We start from the raw sequence: 19,918 nt of genomic DNA, 5'->3' as shown, positions 1-19,918 counted from the left end.
AGCTGTGTTCTCAATTAACTGCATGCAAACTCCTGTCACTGCAACAAAGCATATAGTGTGCATGATGTGCTTGTCCTCGTCTCCAAGGTGGTCCTGCTGCCAAACCCTGGAGAGGAGGGTATATATTCTTTGGCATCTGGCTTTATCTCATCCAATCTCCCCTAGTCGCTGAGAACTCTCTCTCTCTCTCTCTCTCTCTCTCTCTCTCTCTCTCTCTCTCTCCAATTCTACTCACTGCATGTATGTGGGTCATACTTCCACATGATCAACTGGTATCAAAAACGAGTACCGGGGGACGCAAGTGGAACCTGTGACTTGTCTCTCTCAGCATTCATATGATGAGGATATAAAGAATGATCTGCTCCCTTCTGCAAAGCGGGTGATGCGCGAGGACAAAGGCGTGCAGACGGCTACAAATGCGGCTAATTAAGCTTTGCATGGGACCACGTCGAGTTCCTCTATGCAACTTTTCCTGTCACGTCCTTTTGACAAACTCTTCACACATCTCTTCAAAATCCAAATGAATTCCAAACATAGAAGTATGCATTCATGGGATTCATATCCATATCCAACTAAGATCGGACAATTGTATAAGATCTTCCTCGACTCATAGATATGACACACTCAATTAAGAAGCTTCATTTCCCTTTTCTAAGCATATTTAACATCGTTGTTTAACAAACAACGATTAGCTATCGGTGGTGAGTTGGAATTCAATCCAACTCAAAGGTGCTGTGTACGGACATGACATGGCGGCCCATTGATCCATGTCAGACGGCCCTCATCTGCACCAACTTAGATCAAAATGTTCTTAATGGTGATGGAGGTTGTTGGACTTGCAACTCTCATTGATCGAGAAGAGCAGAAATGAAGCACCATTTAATCATGCAATTGTTGTTTCGAAACCAATTATTACATATATTTGATGAAAAACATCGAGTGATTTTTGTGATACCTATTAACGCCTATCAGTAGGTATATATTTGTATTGGCTTATAAGAGTTTGATGAACTTAAACACCTTAACTCAATGAATCAGAATCAAACAAACTTATCATAAGATTTATAATAATTTAATGAGTTTACTATCATTAACTTAAGTTAATCCATCCAAAATATACCTTAATCTAAATTAAAGTTTATTGAAACTTAATTAATCAAACTTGTCCCTTCAAAACTCCATTAACAAATATTCTAAATCAACTCAAAATAAACCCAATGAGTGAGATTATCCATAAAAACCAGGATATCTGCCATCCCTGTTTGTTGGAGGAATGGGTTACTGAATCATGTTGTCCCCAATTATAGGAGGATAAGTTTTCCTCAGATAGGATAGCCATAGACTTCATTCTGTCAAGCACTATCTTGCAGTCAATCATTGTTCTCCAATCCGAGCAAGCAGTGGCTGCATCAACTCAGTGGTGGAGAGACTGATCAGAGAGAACATGAACAATGCACATGTCAGATGGGTTGAGGTGCTGAATCCTTGTGACCGGTCCCCCTATTGCCTTGTTGTGTGAATTGAATTGTGCTCTGGCAAAATATTGGAGTCTTTGTGTCCTCTTCAACCCCTATTGTAGTGATTTTAAGTTCGATTAGTGTCTATCGAACATATCACATTAGCTATTAGAAATAACAAGAAAATTGTATAACACTTGAAGAGATCGAACCGATTCAAAACCCTAATATAGAGAATCCCTTTTGGAAGATCGGTCGATGAACCCTAAGAATTGGGAAAACGAAATGATTTGTTTGTCCTCCTTTTCCAACAACGTTGTTCGGCTTCCTTCTTTTAATGCAGCGTATTGCCAAAATGGAAAAGCACTACGATAAATTGACGCCTCGAATGGAATCCGATACGTCTGAATCCAAAAGGCACGGAATAAAAGTGTTTGACTTTGACCTCACTGGTCCTTTGTTGGATTTTGAATCTGCTCCCCGTTTGACTAACCATCAACTCTTACTATTAATTGCCTTTCTTCTCTCTAAATCTCTTCGATGAACCGACGAATCGAATTTGAGTTACCCGATTCAATGCATGTGGTTTCCGTCTGGAAGGTTTTTGGACGCAAAGATTTGATCCGATCTGCAATTTCGTCAAACGCTTTAGTTCCGGTCAACGTTAGCACGGGCGATATAAATCACGTGGCCGATTAGTGATGCACGCCAATCATATCCGAGCGTCCCACGGCGCGAGGTAACGGTCGATTTCCGTACTCGTCCCAGCTCGTTCGCGCCATACCCATCCTGTTCGTATACCTAGTGGATCCCACGGGCCTCGCCGCTGGGGCCGCCGCAGCGGCCAGTCGATCATCCGTATCCGAGCGGGTGCCGACGAAGGGGTAGGAAATGCTCGTATGATCGATCGAGGAAGCGGCACGACGCGTGGTTCTCGCTGTGGGTTCGTCCACACGTGTCACGAGAATGTTCGATTCTTCCACCCGCAGTTCGTTCACGCAACCCCGCAGCTCGTATCACTCAGCGTCACTTTCGCTACCAGCTCGCGACCCACCCACCTAGGTGTTGGTAGCTGGAGCGGGGCCGACAGAGACTTTAAATTGGGCCCATCGATCCTACCAACCATTTGGCGGGTCGGTTAATTGACATGTAATCTTAGAAAATAAACGAATCCCACATACGGAAGCGATAAATTTTCATGCGTCTCATCGTTTACCTACTTATGATTGGAGGAGCAAAGTTGGGCCTTGTGGGACCCAGCCAATAATATTCCACTGTTCTCACAGCTCAACGGTGTGAACAGCTTACGATTTTTATTGGGGTGATCGTCGCAAAAAGCAAAGAAACAAATATTCTTTGACGGTCTTTCTATTAAGGCGAAGGGGTTGGCCGCCTGACTCCTGGAATTCCACTTCTTCGAGATCCATTGATCTGACAGAGAACAGAGGAGAAGAAAAGACAGTGATCGCTCGTCGACATGAGGAGGTGTCGTCGCGCTCCCTGTTAGGTTTCTTCCCTTTCCGATTCTTCCTTCGTCCCTAGTTCTTTCTTCCTCTTCATGGCGTCTGGGTTCCCCGGGCGTGAGCTCGGCTTGGGGGGCAACGGAGAAGGAAACCTCTTGAAGCGCACGCTCTTGGACATGGAGAGGCAGCAGATGCAGCACGCGATTTTGCTGCGGTCGGTGAGGCAAAGAACTCAGGCCGTGCCTTCCGTCTCCATGTTCGACCCCGTTGTCGGTGGCCTTAGCTGCAACTCGTCCGCCGCTGCCGCGCCCGAACGCATGGGCTCATCCCTGTCGTCCGTCGATTGTTCCGAGCCTGGGTTCACGGCGAGAACCGGGTTGCCGCCCCCCGTGTCGGCGACCGCGACGGTGAACTTGCCGGCTCCAGAGAGTAGGTCTTCCGGCTCGATGCGGGACCAGCTCCGGGAGCTGGAGCGGCGGCTCCTGCTGGACGACGAGGAGGAGGCCGAGGCCAGCGCGCCTTCGGGCTCCGCCGTCACCCACGCCGAGTGGGGCGAGGCGATCCAGCGGCTCATCTCGCCGCCGCCGCCGCTGCTCCCGACGGCGGTAAGCCGCCTCTCGCCGTCGCCGACCGACTCGTCTTCCTCCACGGTCTCTTTCGCCTCCTGCTCCCCTCCCTCCTCCTTGCCCTCCCCTCCTCCGTCGAGACAGATGCTTCTTGACACCGCTACCGCACTCGGCGAAGGGAATCTGGAGGCTGTGAGGGCGAATCTCGCTGTGCTCAAGCGTGCGGCTGACCCTCGCGGTGACCCCGAGCATCGCCTCATGGCGGTGATGATTGCGGCGCTTCTCTCTCGCCTCAATCATCCGCAGGTGGGAAGCTCCCACCCGATCACGGACCTTCGCAGCCCGGAGCACTTCATGGCCACCCAGATGCTCTACGATCTGTCGCCCTGCTTCAAGCTCGGATTCGTTGCCGCCAGTTCCGCGATCTTGGAGGCCACGAAGGAGGAGTCCAAGATTCACATCGTCGACTTTGAAGTCGGGCAGGGCGGGCAATACGACGCTCTCCTCCTCGCCCTCGCCAAGCGCCGCTGCCCTCCTGCCGTCAGGATTACCGCCGTCGCTGACCCGTCCTCCCCGTTCACCAACATTAACATTGGCGATACGAGGGCGGTCGGGGACCGGATAAAAAATCTTGCGGAGCGGGCAGGCGTAAGGCTCCGGTTCAGAGTCGTCTCCCTCCGGGCAGCAGAGCTGGACGCAGCGTCGCTCGGGTGCGAGCCCGGGGAGGAGGCCCTGATCGTCAACCTCCCGTTCGTCCTCTCGCGGGTGCCCGACGAGAGCGTCTCCCTGGACAACCCCCGCGACGAGCTCCTCCGGCGCGTGCGCGCCCTCCGGCCTCGCCTGGTGGCGCTCGCAGAGCAGGAAATCAACACCAACACGGCGGCGTTCCCTGCCCGGCTCGCGGAGGCGTGCGGGCACTACGGGGCGCTGCTGGAGTCGTTGGAGGCGGCGGCGCGGGGGAGCCCGGATCGGGGGTGGGCGGAGGCCGGTCTGGCGCGGCGGGCGGTGAACGCGGTGGCGAGGGAGGGGGCGGAGCGGGTGGAGCGGTGCGAGGTGTTCGGTAAGTGGCGAGAGCGGATGAGCATGGCCGGGTTCCAGCCAGTCCCGCTGGGGCCGGCCGTCGTCGAACTCGTGAAAGCCTGCGTCGCGTCCACCTGCTCCGACCCGGGTTTCACCGTCAAGGAGGAGGCCGGCGGACTCGCCCTCGGGTTGGGTTGGATGGGCCGAGTGCTCACCGTCGCATCCGCATGGCGTTAAGCGGAATCTATCAAACACTAATGATATAAATTATTATGATCGTTACGGAGATATTACCAACGATATTTCTCCTGTTATTTTGGTGATAATTATGATCCCCATTCACTCATTTGACAGCGTTGATGACTCTTATGCTGTAAAAGTATGGTTATATTAGTGCTTAAAAATGGCCTAAGAATGATTTGGTTTATTAAGAACTTGTATCTTTGTTGTTATCGATGCGAAACATGAAATAACGCGGAGATGCGAACACTGCCGCTGGATTACTCTTTGGTCTACGAGTGGAAATCTAATTTGGCACGACAAATCCATGTGACAAATATCTGTCTGGTCATCACGAGGCCATTCGAACGTAAGCGCTTAACGTGAACAGGTGAAACTGCCATCACCCTGTGGTCTGGAGCTTCCCGTTCCTCCGCCAGAAGGCCCTCCGCCACCACATCTCGAACCCCTTCTGGATGTTGGGGCAGTCGTCGCCGGTGTTCAAGAACCGGTGGAACCAGCCAAGCAGGACCTCCTGCTGAGTCGCCAGCGGCAGCGTGAGGACGGTGTTGGCGAGGCCTTCCTCGATCAGGTGGCGGTCGAGGCCGTTGCAGCGCTGCCGGATCCACCCGAAGTCCTCGTAGAAGGACTCCATCCAGGTCCGCAACAGCAGGCATCGCGCCTCCTTTGGCACCAGGATCTGGCCCTTGCCAACTCCGATGAACAGCCGGGCTGTCACACGGCTCACCTCGTACCGATGGATCGCTGGCACCCGAGGGTGCAACTCCGACAGCTCCGTCTGGCAGGCCCATGTCAGCAGGAAGTCGTCGGCAGACTGCCGGTCGATGAGGATGTCGAGGATCCAGTGGATGTTGTCGGCCTGCCGCGCGATCTGGGCGGCGTCCGTGAGGTCGGAGGCGGCGGCGCGGGCGAAATGGTGGCGGAGAGAGCGGAGGCATCTGTCGGATGCGGTGTAGAGAGACTTCTCGATGAGGTCCCCACCTCGTCCTTCGCTCGAACCTACGCCGTTGCCTGGCCCGCCTCCATTGGTGGTGGTGCTGTTCTCGCGGATCAACTTGGAGACGAGGCCCTTCATCTCCCGTCTCGCCTTCTCGTCCTGTCCTTCCAGCACCACCTGGAGCAGACGGTGGAGGACCTCCTGGCTGTCACAGCCACTGTTGGCCTCGTCGGCGGCGGACGGGGCCACTTCGATGGAGACCCTCTTAAGAACCTCCACTGCGCCCAGGCTCTCTAAGTGGAGCTGAGACAGAAGCGAGGCCACCTTCTCCTCCTCGTCCTCCGCCCAGGGGGAGGCTTCTAAGTACTCGAGGCATGATAAAACCCCCGCATCGAATGCGATCGCAGCCGAAACCTACCGAACAGTGCAGAAATGGTGACAGGGGACGCAGTTGTAGCAGAAAAAAGTGCAGAGAGAAATTCTAAAGGCGGCACCTTCAGAATGCCAAGGACCTTGGAGACGTCCTCCCGCATGAGGCGACGGCGAAGGTCCTTACAGTACATGAGGCAGAGGGTCTCCACGTAGATCTCCACGTCATCGCAGTCGGAGATCTCGACGATATAGGGTAGGGAGCGCTGCTGCTTGGACCAGCGGTCGCGGAGCTTGGCAGCGAAGAAGCGGCTGTGGCCGACGAGGATGTGACGATGGACATTGAGGGAAACGGTGAGGCCATCCATGGAGCTGAGTGTGAGGTGGACATCACCAGACTCAGGGTCATTCAGCTGGTTCCCGGGGCTGCAGTTGCCGATGATCTCGGCCACACGATCCTGAAGAAGGAGCTGGCGGTCCTGGGGGGAGGTGGCCTCGGGGTCGGCAACGGCGCGACCCAACTGCTGCATCGGAGGGGGAACGACGTGTTCGGGGGAGCGGGGGTAGAAGCCCTGCTCGTTGGTCATCTTGTCGAACAGGGTGGGGCTGGAGCGGCTTTTGTCAAGCGGGGCCAGCGGCGGGGGAGACATGGGTTTGAGGAGCCCGGCACCGAGGGCGAAGTTGAACTTGCTGTAGCTGGAGGAACAGAGTGCATAGGGGGAGGAGAACGCGGCCGGGGCAGCGGCGGGGAAGGCGTCCATAGCCGCGGCGACCACGTCCTCGGCCCAGTCCTGTGGGCCACAGAGTGGGCGCGGCGGGGCGGCGGCTGAGAAGGACGTAATGGCGCAGCACCAGGAGCCGTCGGAGGGGACGCCGTGCGTGGCGGTCACGGGCTTGCCTTGGTGCTCGATCCGGTGTCACAACTGCTGCCGTTGTTGTTACTCCTGCTGCTTGGTGTGGGTTTTGGGCTGGCGGGAGTAAGCAGCCATCAAGAGGGGGTATCCTTTAACTCATCCTCGCCTCTCGCCGCGGTTGTCGTCTTTCCATGAGAGCGAAAGAAACGGGACCGTCGTCGTCGTCGTCGTCTCCGTTCACGAGAATTTTCATGTGCATCAATCAATCCAGTAACTCGCCCATACCTTACCTTGTACTCATTATGCTACGCAGGCAGAGACCAAAGAATGCAAGAAGCGGAAGATAGAGCGCGGCAGGCCGCAGCACAATGAGCAGAGCTGCATTATAGTTGGGTCATGCGGAAGCGGGGGAGGAGAGGGAGCGCGTGGTAAATCATTGTCATGTTCCGAAGCAACCTTGGCCTTTGTCAGGAGAGAGTGGAGTTAAAGGTAGTCACAGGGCAATGGGCTCGTGTCTCTGAAACTGCAGCACGCAGCTTTCACTGTCCAATGATTATAACAGCGTGCCGAAGAAGATGGAGGAACAGAGTTTGACTGCGGGATCAAGTTTCACAGTATACTTATCAAGGAGAGATACAACTCGACCTCGTCGGAATTGGTCGAACTCGACCACATTTGGCTGAATCTAGTTGTCATTTAGGTTGCATCTGAACCAAGATTTAAAATCACATCGATCAAACACAGCCTAAAGTTTGGTTTGGATCGTGGGAATCACAACCGTTCATCTCACCTCCTTTCTTCATCTAAATCGTCCGTTTGATGCGTATAAATAAATTTTTGGTATTTTATATCTTGAATAAATCTACGGTCGAGATTAAAAGGAAAAAGTGAAATGAACGGACGATTTTTGGTCAATTGTTCGCTTCGTAGAATACGAAAGAACACTTCGTCCTTAATAGAAAATGCATACCTACTTCTTCCTAGGGTTCAACTTCGGCTTCAAACTCCGAGTTCACGGGAGGAGCGTGGTTGGGGCCTCGGCGGCGGTGCAGCGGGCGGCGGGAGCGGCGCGGGACGAAGGCTGGAAGACATGGCGACGCCGGAAACTCCCGCCTGCTACTCTGGAGTCACCCGGCAGTCCGCCGCCTTCCGCCTCATGAAGCAAATGGTATTGCATCTCTATCCCTTGAGTTCGTCCGGATGTTTCCTTTCTTCGGTGATGATCTCGGTTATGTCGATATCGACGCTTGATCTTGATTGAATGTCTTGGTGTTGGCGATTTGTTCTTTAAATAATATGAAGAAGAGTTGATTTTGACAGTTTATATGCATCTCTCATCTCACAAGATGTTGGCAGTAGGAATTATTAACGAAAGAAACAAATTGAGAAAAAAATTGTGGGTATATTAAGGTTCAGCCTATTAGTTATAATACTATTAAAAGTTTATGTAAATGTGTATGAAAGAGCCGAGTATTGTTTGATATTATAAGATTTTTATTATATTTTTCAGAATCTTCACTTCTACTGGTTGTTGCTGAATCATTGTCTTGGATGTTTCTAATCAAACACATGCAGTGTCTCTTCACTTGTCATATACTCATGCGTTCAATTTGTGCTTTTTTCTTAACTTCTGTTAGGGCTGGGAAGAAGGTGAAGGCCTTGGCAAAGACAAGCAGGGCATTAAGGGACATATTAGAGTAAAAAACAAGCAGGATACAGCAGGTTATTGTCTGATTTCCTAGTTGGAAGCCAATATCAAATTTACTACTGGTGTGTGGATAAAATGATGAAGTAATATTTTGCATATATTTTTTATTTTGTAAACAGGCATTGGTTTGGATAAGGCTTCTAATAATTGGGTGTTTGACACCTCGCAATTTGACAATATCCTGAAAAAATTAAAAGTGGTAATGCCTATGCTCGGATGAAAATTTTATTAGTCTTTTTTTATTCTTGCTGAATGTTTCTGATCTTCATTGCTTCTTATTCTGTTGTTTGATCGCAGCAAGTAGCTGTTCCTGATGAAAAAGGTATCTTGATATTATATTGTTGAAAATTTGCTATTTCTGCATGTTGCAAGCTTGTTGATTTATGGCATTTGTGTTTTACAGAAACAGTGGAGACAGACGATGTTCACGTTGAATCTGGAAATGGTACATCAAAAGATGATCCAGTTATGAAGGCCACTCGGCCTCAAGGAAGGTTGACTATGTTCTTTCAGTGTCATATTTAGAAAGGATACGAATGGTTTTCCATTTATGGTTATGATTCTCGAGTTCTGAACAGGTACAAGAAAAGAGAGAGAGGAAAGATTGTGAATGCATACTCCACAAAGGATCTTCAGGGTATTCTTGTAAGAGATTGGCCCTCTTATGAGAAGTCTTAAATTCAGTCATTCTTTGATGTGTTTAGTATTATGATTCTTTACAACAAAATAATAACTATGGTTATTGATTCTAAGTTGTGATCATCCTGGGAGATGTACATGGCTGCATGCTAATCGACAATTCGACATTTGGTCTTTCTGTAATCTGTACTAATTAATAATTAGATTTTTCTTATAGAATACCTAAATTTGTTGGCCTTTGCAGGTAGATGTTGGTTTTGTTGTGTTGACATCTTTTACTTATTCATTGGTTCTTTTTGGCAATTGATCATCATAACTGTTTCTTGATTAGTTGACTTGCTTAGTCCAGAATTTGCTTCTCAACACGAATGACATATTATCTGATTGGTTGGAGGCCCTCTAAACTTATTGTTTGTAAATACTACTTTAAGGGATGCAACAATATTTTTGTCCTCTGTGACATATATGTTGAGGCAACACATGATAGGACAGAGGGCTAGATCTTGTAAATTAGGTTGGTAATGTACAGAACATAAGATAAATTGTCTAGCTGCTATATGCCATGATCTGATCTTATAGTTCAATGACCACACCACCTTGCTCTCAACAAGGCTCATTGGTTGAGAAAGGTACTATTTGTCCTTGTAGTATCTGGGTATGGCTTGTTAATTATAGTTATTACAGTTTTATGATTCATCTTCATGTAATGGTAATAACAAGGAAGGTGAGTTACAATTTTGATATCTCTAGAACGTTTCAAATTTTGACAGTTTGATATTTTGTGGTTCTGTACATTTCACATTGAATTTCAGAAAATTTAGTTCTCTTTTGTTAGTTTCAGTTCTATATGTTGTCCTCTTTTAAACGTAACTTTTGCCAGAATAGGCCAAGTGCATCATTTCCACATTGTAATAATCAGAATCACATAAACATTCCAATCTTGATTTGCACAAGATCTGGAAGGGAGTTTTCAATCAAAGCTGATTAATTCTGATCCATTTTGGCTGATCCAGTTTGTGATTGGTTGAAATGCAAAACCCTAGATGTAATTTTGTGTTACCCTTTGTTTTGAGATGTCATATAGAATTGCTCTATGACATTTTATGGTGTTTATCCATGCAGTTTATTTTTGTGGAGTGGAGTTCTGTTTATCTCTTTTATTTGAAAGGTAAATGGTTCTCCTAATGCTGACTTGTCATCTGCAGGTAAGTAAAGGTGAAGAGAACTGTCAGGCTGATGCTGATATAGATGATGAAACTACATTTACAATAGTTGATTCGGACAATCATCAAGAAGGTATATCATATAATGAAATATTATTCTGTGGGATTCTTTTTCTTTTCATTGTTTTTGTTTCATAAGTTGATGCGGTAGGTGTCTGCAAGAATTTCAGATATTGTGTTAGAAAATTTTTACCATTCAATTGTTCTGTATGTATTTTTTACTTGTGGATCTAGTTAGGCTGTATTTTGTGCTATCTAAAATTACCCGGAATCGTTTTATAGATAAGCTGCAGTTTCTCTTTCATGCTATTTTGTTCACGTAGGTGCCTCGGTGTTGATTATGAAAACCATGCACAATACCTGATAGGTATATGTTTTTTTCCCTAATGCATAGGATATAATTGATCATTTGATAATGGATTTTCATTAGACCATGACACTTTCTGTTTCACGTTCTATCAATTAATTTGAGTGCTGACTTTCTCTCTGTGTTTCTTGTAAGGAAGACCTTTTATGTCCATCAAATGATGAAATTCCTTATGAAGGTTGTTGGTTTTCCATTTAAATTATTAAAACATGTGTATCTTGTTTTTGACTAACTATAGTTCGGAGGAAGTATCACATGGATGATGCCTTAAGTTGGTTTCTTGATCTAAAATTGGCATGGGAAGCTTTTGCTGGTGTTTATCAAGTGTACATGCCATGATTGTTGCTTGTGCAATTGGATTTGGTATGACTCCCCTTTTCAGCTGTGTTGTACTACAATTTTAATGTGTCATTGATTCTTTAACTAATGAGCTTTTTTGGCACACAGTGCAACAATTATTTGGCCAAGGCTAGTTCAGGAAGGTCATGCTTCAATTTGATGAATTACTGAGATTTCTCAACTAAATGTTTAGTGATTCTCATAATCAACCTTCACTGATCGTTCAACTAATTTAGGACTTTCATCTTTCTTCTTTAATTTAATGGTCATTCAACTATAATCTGACTCTTCTCCTCTCTGCTGCTTTTACTAGTAGTTAACTATGTTATTTTTATATGCTTTTCTACTGTGCACTGGAAATATATAATTCTCTCTGGCATTTACATGTAGTAAGCCTCAAAGCTGAAGATGCACAGTGGTGGGGTCACAATCATGGATTCGTTTCAGGAGGTTTTCTTGGAACAAAATCCCATGCTACTAAATCATGCCTACAGAAAGATTCTCGATCTTTGGCTTCAAATAAGCGTAACACGTTTGCGGAGGAAGATCAAGAAAACTTGTACAAACTTGTTCAGGTACGCACTGGCATCTTTTGCCATTTAGTGTTTTGATTTCTTGGACAAATACTTGCTACAAGATGCAAATGTTGTTATTCAATTCTTTGCCTCAAATACCATGTTATCGTTAACCATGTTAAGTTTCTTAGATAAAAAAGGATGCACCCTAAGCTCTTAGATAAAATGGTAAAGTCTTCAGTTGGATTTGGTGCTGAGTAGAATGTATGACTAATACTTATTATCACAGCTGGTTCATGCAATAATTCATTTTTTCTTAGGATGCATAAATATGGCTATCTTGTATTTTTTTAATAATTATTTGCTGGTTTTCAATATCTCAACCTCAACTTATTTTCTCAAAATTGGTGGTGGGTTTCAAGTTACTGTAGGCATAAACACAGTTCATATTTTGATTTTCAAAATAATATGCAATTACATAACATATTTAGAGAAATATGTGGTTAAGGTTAAACAATGAAGGGTTCAACACATGCTATGGTTGTTAGTTACTAGAAGCAAGAGCTGAAATGGTGTGTAAGTGTGTGTATATATACAGGTATGAAGCACCTGGTTAGCATGCAAGTGATCTATAACTTGTCTATATTATACAAACAAAATATTTGGTTATTTTTAGGATATTATGAATTTGAAAAGTAAATTTACATCAATACAACTATTATGATTTTTAAACAATTTTTTCTTTATCTCTTCTTTACTTCCCTCCTCTTCTCTTATTTACCTTTATTGTTATGGTAGTTGCTGGTTGGAATATGATATTTATGATCAATTGTTAAAAGTTTAATTGGATGGGATCCAAACTACCCTGTATTCATATGGGATTAAAGTATTATATCTAAAGCCTTGCTCTTGATCTTGCTGCTTCCCTCTTGTAATGAATGTGGGGGCCAGCAGCAGCACAAGGGCACAAACGTGGCATTTGCATGGCTCGCCCAAGGCCTGAGGAGTCTTGGTGTTTGTTCTTTGCTCTGATTGGTAATGGTCGTCTATCATTTTGGATACTAGGGAATGGTGATCGGAACTTTTATTAGAAAGTGTGATCCCCATGTGGTTATTTTCTGTGAGTTGGAACAGGATCACAAGTTAGAACCTGGTACCATGACACTCTATGAGTGCTTCCTGCCACTAAACCATGGGCAAATAAAGAAGTTATGAGATGACATTTATAATTTTATTTGTGAAGCTATTTAAGTGATAAATTATAAGAAAGTAAAAGTTAAACATTCCAAGTGCTTAATGTTATATTATTGACCATGTATTAGAGTAGTAAAAATGATTACAATGCTAAGCATTATTAGTGATGAAGAGACAAACTATATATATGGCTGCGCATTTCATGCTTATGCATATACCATGCTTGTGACTTATATTTTATGTAATATGAAAACTTAAGGGTGCAGACCACACCTGTGACTGTATATTCTTATGCAGTAATATGCAAATTGAGGGCCTCATTTGAGGAGGTTATCTAGTTGGATCCACATACATGGGCGCATACACCCTTTTCTCGACCACTAGTCTAAACATCAAGAAACATGGCTCTGGATTCGGACGTGGGTTGATAACATGAACTACATCCCATAAGATGTGGTTGTGTCACCATCCCCTTGCATTTGTAGCTGGTCTTTATTGGGTGTATATACCATCAGGCATATTTGTTACATCTGGCAAACATTCTGTTTGGAGTTATCCATGTTATCTGCTAGTGATCCGGCTGGGGATCGTTCACTAGTTATGATGTCTCATGAATAGCTGGTGATGGGTTTACTCCCTTGTTCCATATATTGCAGGAGAAAGCGACAACAGGAAAACAGGGGCTTGGCATCAAGAATCAGCCAAAGAAGATTGCTGGTTGTCACTGGAAGGGGAAGAAAACATCTTTCAGTGACAATGATGGTGAACATTCTGATGATTCTAGTGGTTCAACAAAACGGAAGCGAAATGAGGATGTAGAATCTGGACACAATGTGCAGCCCAAGATTAAGCTGAAGAAATTGTGTAGAGAGCTTCTTCATCAGGTTAAAACCCAAAAAGATTATATTTCATCCTATGCATGTTTATGTTGCTAACATGACTTACAATTTTAGGCACCTTCTCAATCAATGAAGTTGAAGCAGCTTAAAACATGTATCGAGGCACATTCTACTTCTCTCCTTTCCAACTTTTCCTCAAAGCGTGATGCTTTGTCATACTTGAAGAAAAAGGTACTTGTTTTCTGAAGCTTTTTGTTTTTGATGATTTAAAACTAGCAGAAGTATTTTTCATAATTGTTGCTAGTGGTTTCGCTAGTAGGTTAGATGATACTGTTGGACAAGGTATCTTGTCTGATGGTGGCAAAGTCAAAATGAAGTGTTCTGGACTCAAGCTCACTCTGAGATATACGCTTTGCTCTATAATAACATGTATTGGTTCAGAGTGTCACTAAATAGGAGTTGCCTACATTTGACAGAAAAATGAATTGAAGATAGAAATGCTAATACTGATTCGATTTATTATGCTGCATTATGAGATATTGTCCTCAAATAGGTAGTTTCATATTAGTTTATGCATCATCCCTCGGTATTCTTTTCTTCGGTATTTGTGGTTGAATACAACATCTGTCATGCTGAGTCAATTGACTTGCTCCATATTCCATTTGAAGCTGACAGTATGATAAGAGTTTTTGAGTTTTTTTTTTGTGATGGGATTAACTTACATTTTAGTGGCACAACACAATGCTTTGTGTCACATGGGATGGCTTTAGGATCCACTTTAGATTGCTTTTCCACTTAATTTCTGCTGGCCACAAGCCAGTTTGGCTGAATGACTAGTGATTGTCTAGAGAAATGCACATTGGATGCATGTCCTGCACCTGCATGAATAACCTTGTCTGTTAAGTTAGCTGGTCTAACCACTATTATGAGTCCAAATGACTGGCGAGCCCAAGCTTTAGAATAATGGGTTTTTTTGCTCAGCTTGTAGATTGCCTGAACGGATATACACGCCCATGATGATTGGGGACATATTTGTTCTTCGATTTTGTACATCCCGTTGTCTTATTGTGCTTTTCAATCTAAATTTTGCATGAGGGACTGAAAGTTCATGAAATTTGTATTTATTATAAACCATGTTTTTCCCTGAAGGAATTCATTGCACATTTTGGGACACTATCAATGTTATTTTCCTTTGGATGCAGTTAGAAGGCAGCAAGACGTTCATTGTGGAGGGAAACACAGTCTCTCTGTCCGCATGACATAAATATTGGTAATTAATCAAAATGATGGTTATTTGAATTCATTTGGAGAGCATGCAAAGAATTATACGCCTTTTTTCCGGTATTTGTTTTTTTACAATTTAAAGTCTCTGAGGAGAAAAATTTTGCGATTCATTTAGATGTTTTAGACATAATATGGTTATTTACCCGGAGTGTTCATTGATTTACCTTGTCAAAGCACAAAATCACCTGTTCTTGATACAAGTCTTGAGGTTTGAGTAGTAAGATAGTGGATGACATTTTGCTGCGTGCTATTCGTTTAACATAGTGCTAAATTCATAGATGAATAGAAGCTTTTGTTATACATGTTTCTGGTGAGTAGCATCAACTTTTAATATTTGCATATACATGATTGACTTTAGGAAATTTAAGTGTCTGAAAATACTCTATTGGTTTCGTCAATTGGTTGTCTTCTCCCTTTTTGATGTTCATAAAGGGGGTATTAGTGTTGATTTAGAGTTCTAATGTTATTATGTTATTTAGAGAGAAATAAAAAATAGGATATATATATATATATATATATATATATTTATCAGTTTAAATAGATGGAAGTAGAAATGTAAACAATGGAAATAAATCAGTAAGAAATAAAATAAATAACATCCTTAAGTTTCTCGGTCGAAAAACTTTGTCCACTTGGTTAGCTCCTTGGTGCTCTTGGAATCTATTCTCTAGAATTAGCATCATTTTCAATATCACGAGCTCGTTGATCTTTTTGTGTGGTTCAGTATTGTTTAGATTCAACATTTTTTGTTATTCTTGATTTGGATTGATAGCTGTAGGTAACATCCCTTACTTTCAGAACATGAAAAAAAGGTCAAAGGAGTACATATATATATGCTAAAATTGCATATATATTTGTATTTATTTCTTGATAATAAAAATCTTATTTTTATGCTTCTATTACATCATATATGATAATTTGATACTAACTCAATACAGAAACAAAATTTATATACTTGAAGGATGTATATGTACGTGCAACTATTTATCATCTGTTCAAAGTGGGAATATGGAAAAACGTAGGAAGACTTGGATTGAATGACAAACTCTTCCCAACGTTTGAAAAGAAACGCGAACTTTTATCTAAATTCCCAGTACTGGATATGAAGGAAGGAACTATTCCAAGTGGTCCAGTTCAGGCATCACCACCACGAGTAGCCCTGTTGAATCAAGCATTGTTGCAGACATGCTTATTAGCCAAGACAATCCTCCTCTTTCAACCCACAGTTCAGAGTTCCACAAATGTGAAACTTGTTTCTTCCACATAGCTGACAAAGCACGCCTCTGAAAACACGCACTGTTCAGCTTCTTTAGCCGTGACTTCCTTATTCGTTCAACCCACACGTGTGTGTGTGTGGCTTCAGGAGGAATGACATATCTGCAGGTGTTTGATCTCAACTTCATCCCTAAACCACTCATTTCTACTTTTAAACCCTGCGATAGTTGACCACGTCGAGGTAGAGAAAGCGATTCCCTTATCCTTGTGGTCATGGAAGTGCCTAATTTTGATACGACTGATGTAATGTCATCTTCTCCATTTTTACCCTCGAGAAAAGTATCAACTTTCATGGTCGCCGCAGAGTTTGGTCAGCAACCACGCTACTGACTTCCCATCTCGCTAGTGTACCTCTCGAGTAATGGAAACGACAGTTGTTTACGGAATAGTATATTGGTACTCTACGTAATAGTGTATATATATATATATATATATATATATATATGTAAGTCGACTTAATATTCATAGGCTTCTAACATCGCTTCTCATATGTAAGTCGATTTAAGTTTGTCATACGAACGAAATAGATATCTTATCTAAGCAAGCTATGAACAACATTAACTTTATCTACAGCTCATTTTTCCTCGTAATTTAGCCATGGAACCACTGGAATTGACGTCATCATTCGTAAAGCCATTTGGCGTACGTACAATAAACCAAACTCGCATGCCTCCTCAGCCGTCTATGGGGACGCATCATTTTCTCTTGTAAACACGCCTTAGATCTGCATCGTCAACATAAGACTGCTGTCAATGAGTCAACGCCAAGAGAGCGGGGCGGTCCAAATCGCTGATCGATCCTATCCGTAGGTCGAGCCATTCTCAATTGGGATCAAATTGTATGAGCAAGGCCTCGCGCTCCCTTAACGCGATGAACCATTGCTCGTTGATTCAAACTTGTCGGTTGAATTTATTGCTCTCATAGTCCGATAGCTAACTGAGACATACAAAGAAGCAGCACAAGATGCAGAGGAAACGTCAGAAACAAGGGAACGAGGAAGAAGACGATGAGACGGCCTTTGCCGAAGCCAGTGAACATTACAGAGCCAAAATTTGAATTGCCTCTCCATCTGCTATCAGTCGTCGACATCTTAAATAACCCTGGACTTGATGGTCCCCCGAGATGAAACCTATGCAGTCACCATTTCTGCGTCATGGCCGACGCCTGTCTGCGGCAGCCTCACATTTCCACCCATCTCCCTGCTTTCACCGAAGCTTCATCGGCCGAACTCACTCACGTGCTTGATTTACTTATACTCGCAGACCGGAAGTAAATTTGAAGTCACCTGTTTTTATCTTTTGAACGTTGAATTAGTCTTCCCATTCCGGCTTTAAAGTCTCTCATCCCCATTGCATGCGTCTTCGATATGCCAGCAAAGCACGAGCTCACCCTTCTTCTCTTTCTCGAGGCTTTCCATTACGTTGTTCATGGGGATTCCCGGTGACGAGATCCTCTCCAGGGTCGCTACGGGCGATGGCCACGGTGAGAACACCTCGTACTTCGATGGCTGGAAGGCCTACGATAATGATCCTTTCCACCCGATTCATAATCCCAATGGTGTCATCCAAATGGGACTCGCAGAAAACCAGGTAATGCTTGTTTCTGGCTCTGCCCATTACTTTCTCCTGCTGCTGCTGCTGCTGCTGCTAATGGGTTTCGGTCTGCCTTTCCTCAGCTCTGCTTGGACTTGATGCGAGATTGGATCAGGAAGAATCCACAGGCTTCTATATGCACCAAGGAGGGCGTTTCAGAGTTCGAAGCCATCGCTAACTTCCAGGACTACCATGGCCTGCCGGACTTCCGTAAGGTAATCACCGTCTGCAGCCATAATGCAGCTCCTCGATCCCTTACGCATGCGTGCCATGAACGATGAGGGCACAGTTGGATCGATATGCGTTGCTATAGCCGAAAGGTAATGACGCGATCATCTATGGAAATGCACAGGCCATTGCCAAGTTCATGGAGAAAGCGAGAGGAGGACGAGCCAGGTTCGACCCGGAGCGCATAGTGATGAGCGGTGGAGCCACCGGAGCTCAAGAAACGATCGCATTTTGTCTGGCCAATCCCGGGGACGCCTTCCTCATTCCGACGCCATACTACCCAGCGTACGTATGCCTGTTGAGTCAACATTCTGATCTCTCAAGTAATTGCGTCGTCAACGTCCCCGTTCGAACAAATGTTCCAGCCGACCAATCAGTCGTGCATGACCCAAACGACAGTCAAACTTTTATCTGCCGGAGCATTGACCAAAACCACACCATTCAACGCAACACTAAAGAACAGCATTGACCAAAACCACACCATTCAACGTAATTGTGGTCATGCAATCCGACACTAAAGAACGGCATTTGGTTCTTCTCAGGTTCGATCGAGACTTCAGGTGGAGAACTGGAGTTCAGCTCCTTCCTATTCGCTGCCACAGTCACGACAACTTCAAGATCACCGAAGCCGAGCTTGCTGCTGCCTACCGGAAGGCGCGCGACTCTAAGATCAGGGTTAAAGGAATACTAATAACCAACCCGTCGAATCCTCTGGGCACAACCATGGACAGGGAGACGCTAAGAACCCTAGTAAGATTCGCGAACGAGGAAAGGATCCACCTAGTCTGCGACGAGATCTTCTCCGGCACAGTCTTCGACGGGCCGGAATATGTCAGTGTGGCGGAAATATTGCAAGAGGATCCGTCGACCTGCGACGGAGACCTATTCCACATCGTCTACAGCCTGTCGAAGGACCTCGGCGTCCCCGGATTCCGTGTCGGCATCATATACTCGTACAACGACGCGGTGGTCAGCTGCGCTCGGAGGATGTCCAGCTTCGGACTGGTCTCGACGCAGACTCAACGCCTGCTTGCTTCCATGCTGGGAGACGACGACTTCACCACCGACCTCTTGGCGGAGAGCAGGAGGAGATTAATGCACAGGCACAGGGCGTTTACTGCCGGCCTCGAAGGCGTCGGCATTCGTTGCTTACAGAGCAACGCCGGACTATTCTGCTGGATGAGCTTGAAGCCTCTGCTGAAAGACGCCACGGCGGAGGGCGAGGTCGAGCTGTGGCGGGTGATAGTGAACGAGGTGAAGCTCAACATCTCTCCGGGGTCCTCGTTCCACTGCACGGAGCCGGGGTGGTTCAGGGCGTGCTTTGCCAACATGGACGAGGAGACCATGGAGACGGCCCTACGGCGGATCAGGACGTTCGTGCGCCGGGCGAACGACGCAGCTACTACCGCCAAGACCAAGAAGAGGTGGAACACATCGCTTCGCCTGAGCTTGCCACGAAGGTTCGAGGAGATGACCGTCCTGACACCGCGTCTGATGTCTCCTCGCTCTCCGCTCGTTCAGGCCGCCACCTGACCTGTTGACCGAAACACAAGTGCTGATCATCTTCTTCTTTCTCTGCGCATTGGCCTCGACATTCTCAAGTTCTCCGGATGTCATGAGGTTAAGTTATGTTTAGTTTTGATAGAAATAAAATGCAAAGGAGTAGAATGCATTTATTAAGTTAAAATAATATAATTCTCTCTATTTATACATGTTAGAAGAGAGAATTTTTCTCAACAGAGTCCTCAACAGATTTACGATATCTCGTTGGAGAGATTTCGACCATTGTTGATGTTGTTATCGTAGGAG

At 45.2% G+C, this 19,918-nt stretch overlaps 4 protein-coding genes across 4 annotated transcripts; 3 read left to right on the top strand and 1 right to left on the bottom strand.

Annotated features, from left to right (window-relative positions):
• Nucleotides 1-2,806: 2,806 nt before the first annotated feature.
• On the top strand, nucleotides 2,807-4,852 carry LOC103982770 (scarecrow-like protein 8). Its single transcript, XM_009399784.3, has one exon. It carries the CDS (start codon nucleotides 3,016-3,018, stop codon nucleotides 4,741-4,743), a length of 1,728 nt encoding a protein of 575 aa, XP_009398059.2. The 5' UTR covers nucleotides 2,807-3,015; the 3' UTR covers nucleotides 4,744-4,852.
• An 85-nt stretch (nucleotides 4,853-4,937) lies between these two features.
• Nucleotides 4,938-7,358, bottom strand: LOC135667506 (BTB/POZ domain-containing protein At1g63850-like). The gene is made up of 2 exons (XM_065178416.1): nucleotides 6,178-7,358; nucleotides 4,938-6,097 (listed from the first exon to the last, which is right to left on the bottom strand). Exons 1-2 carry the CDS (start codon nucleotides 6,811-6,813, stop codon nucleotides 5,129-5,131), a joined length of 1,605 nt encoding a protein of 534 aa, XP_065034488.1. The 5' UTR covers nucleotides 6,814-7,358; the 3' UTR covers nucleotides 4,938-5,128.
• Nucleotides 7,359-7,878: 520 nt separating this feature from the next.
• LOC103982772 (G-patch domain-containing protein 1) lies at nucleotides 7,879-15,257 on the top strand. The gene is made up of 11 exons (XM_009399785.3): nucleotides 7,879-8,074; nucleotides 8,544-8,628; nucleotides 8,734-8,813; nucleotides 8,912-8,936; nucleotides 9,018-9,108; nucleotides 9,193-9,259; nucleotides 10,459-10,549; nucleotides 11,573-11,757; nucleotides 13,548-13,775; nucleotides 13,845-13,961; nucleotides 14,933-15,257. The coding sequence occupies exons 1-11, from the start codon at nucleotides 7,997-7,999 to the stop codon at nucleotides 14,987-14,989; spliced, it is 1,104 nt and encodes a 367-aa protein (XP_009398060.2). The 5' UTR covers nucleotides 7,879-7,996; the 3' UTR covers nucleotides 14,990-15,257.
• A 2,397-nt stretch (nucleotides 15,258-17,654) lies between these two features.
• Nucleotides 17,655-19,747, top strand: LOC103982773 (1-aminocyclopropane-1-carboxylate synthase). Its single transcript, XM_009399786.3, has 4 exons — nucleotides 17,655-17,878; nucleotides 17,965-18,096; nucleotides 18,234-18,394; nucleotides 18,652-19,747. Exons 1-4 carry the CDS (start codon nucleotides 17,717-17,719, stop codon nucleotides 19,640-19,642), a joined length of 1,446 nt encoding a protein of 481 aa, XP_009398061.2. The 5' UTR covers nucleotides 17,655-17,716; the 3' UTR covers nucleotides 19,643-19,747.
• Nucleotides 19,748-19,918: the final 171 nt, after the last annotated feature.

The sequence above is a fragment of the Musa acuminata genome, chromosome BXJ1-4, assembly GCF_036884655.1.
Source record: "Musa acuminata AAA Group cultivar baxijiao chromosome BXJ1-4, Cavendish_Baxijiao_AAA, whole genome shotgun sequence".
Classification (NCBI taxonomy): domain Eukaryota; kingdom Viridiplantae; phylum Streptophyta; class Magnoliopsida; order Zingiberales; family Musaceae; genus Musa; species Musa acuminata.
Note: the sequence above shows the minus strand (reverse complement) of the source record. Positions and strands in the feature narration are given on the sequence as shown.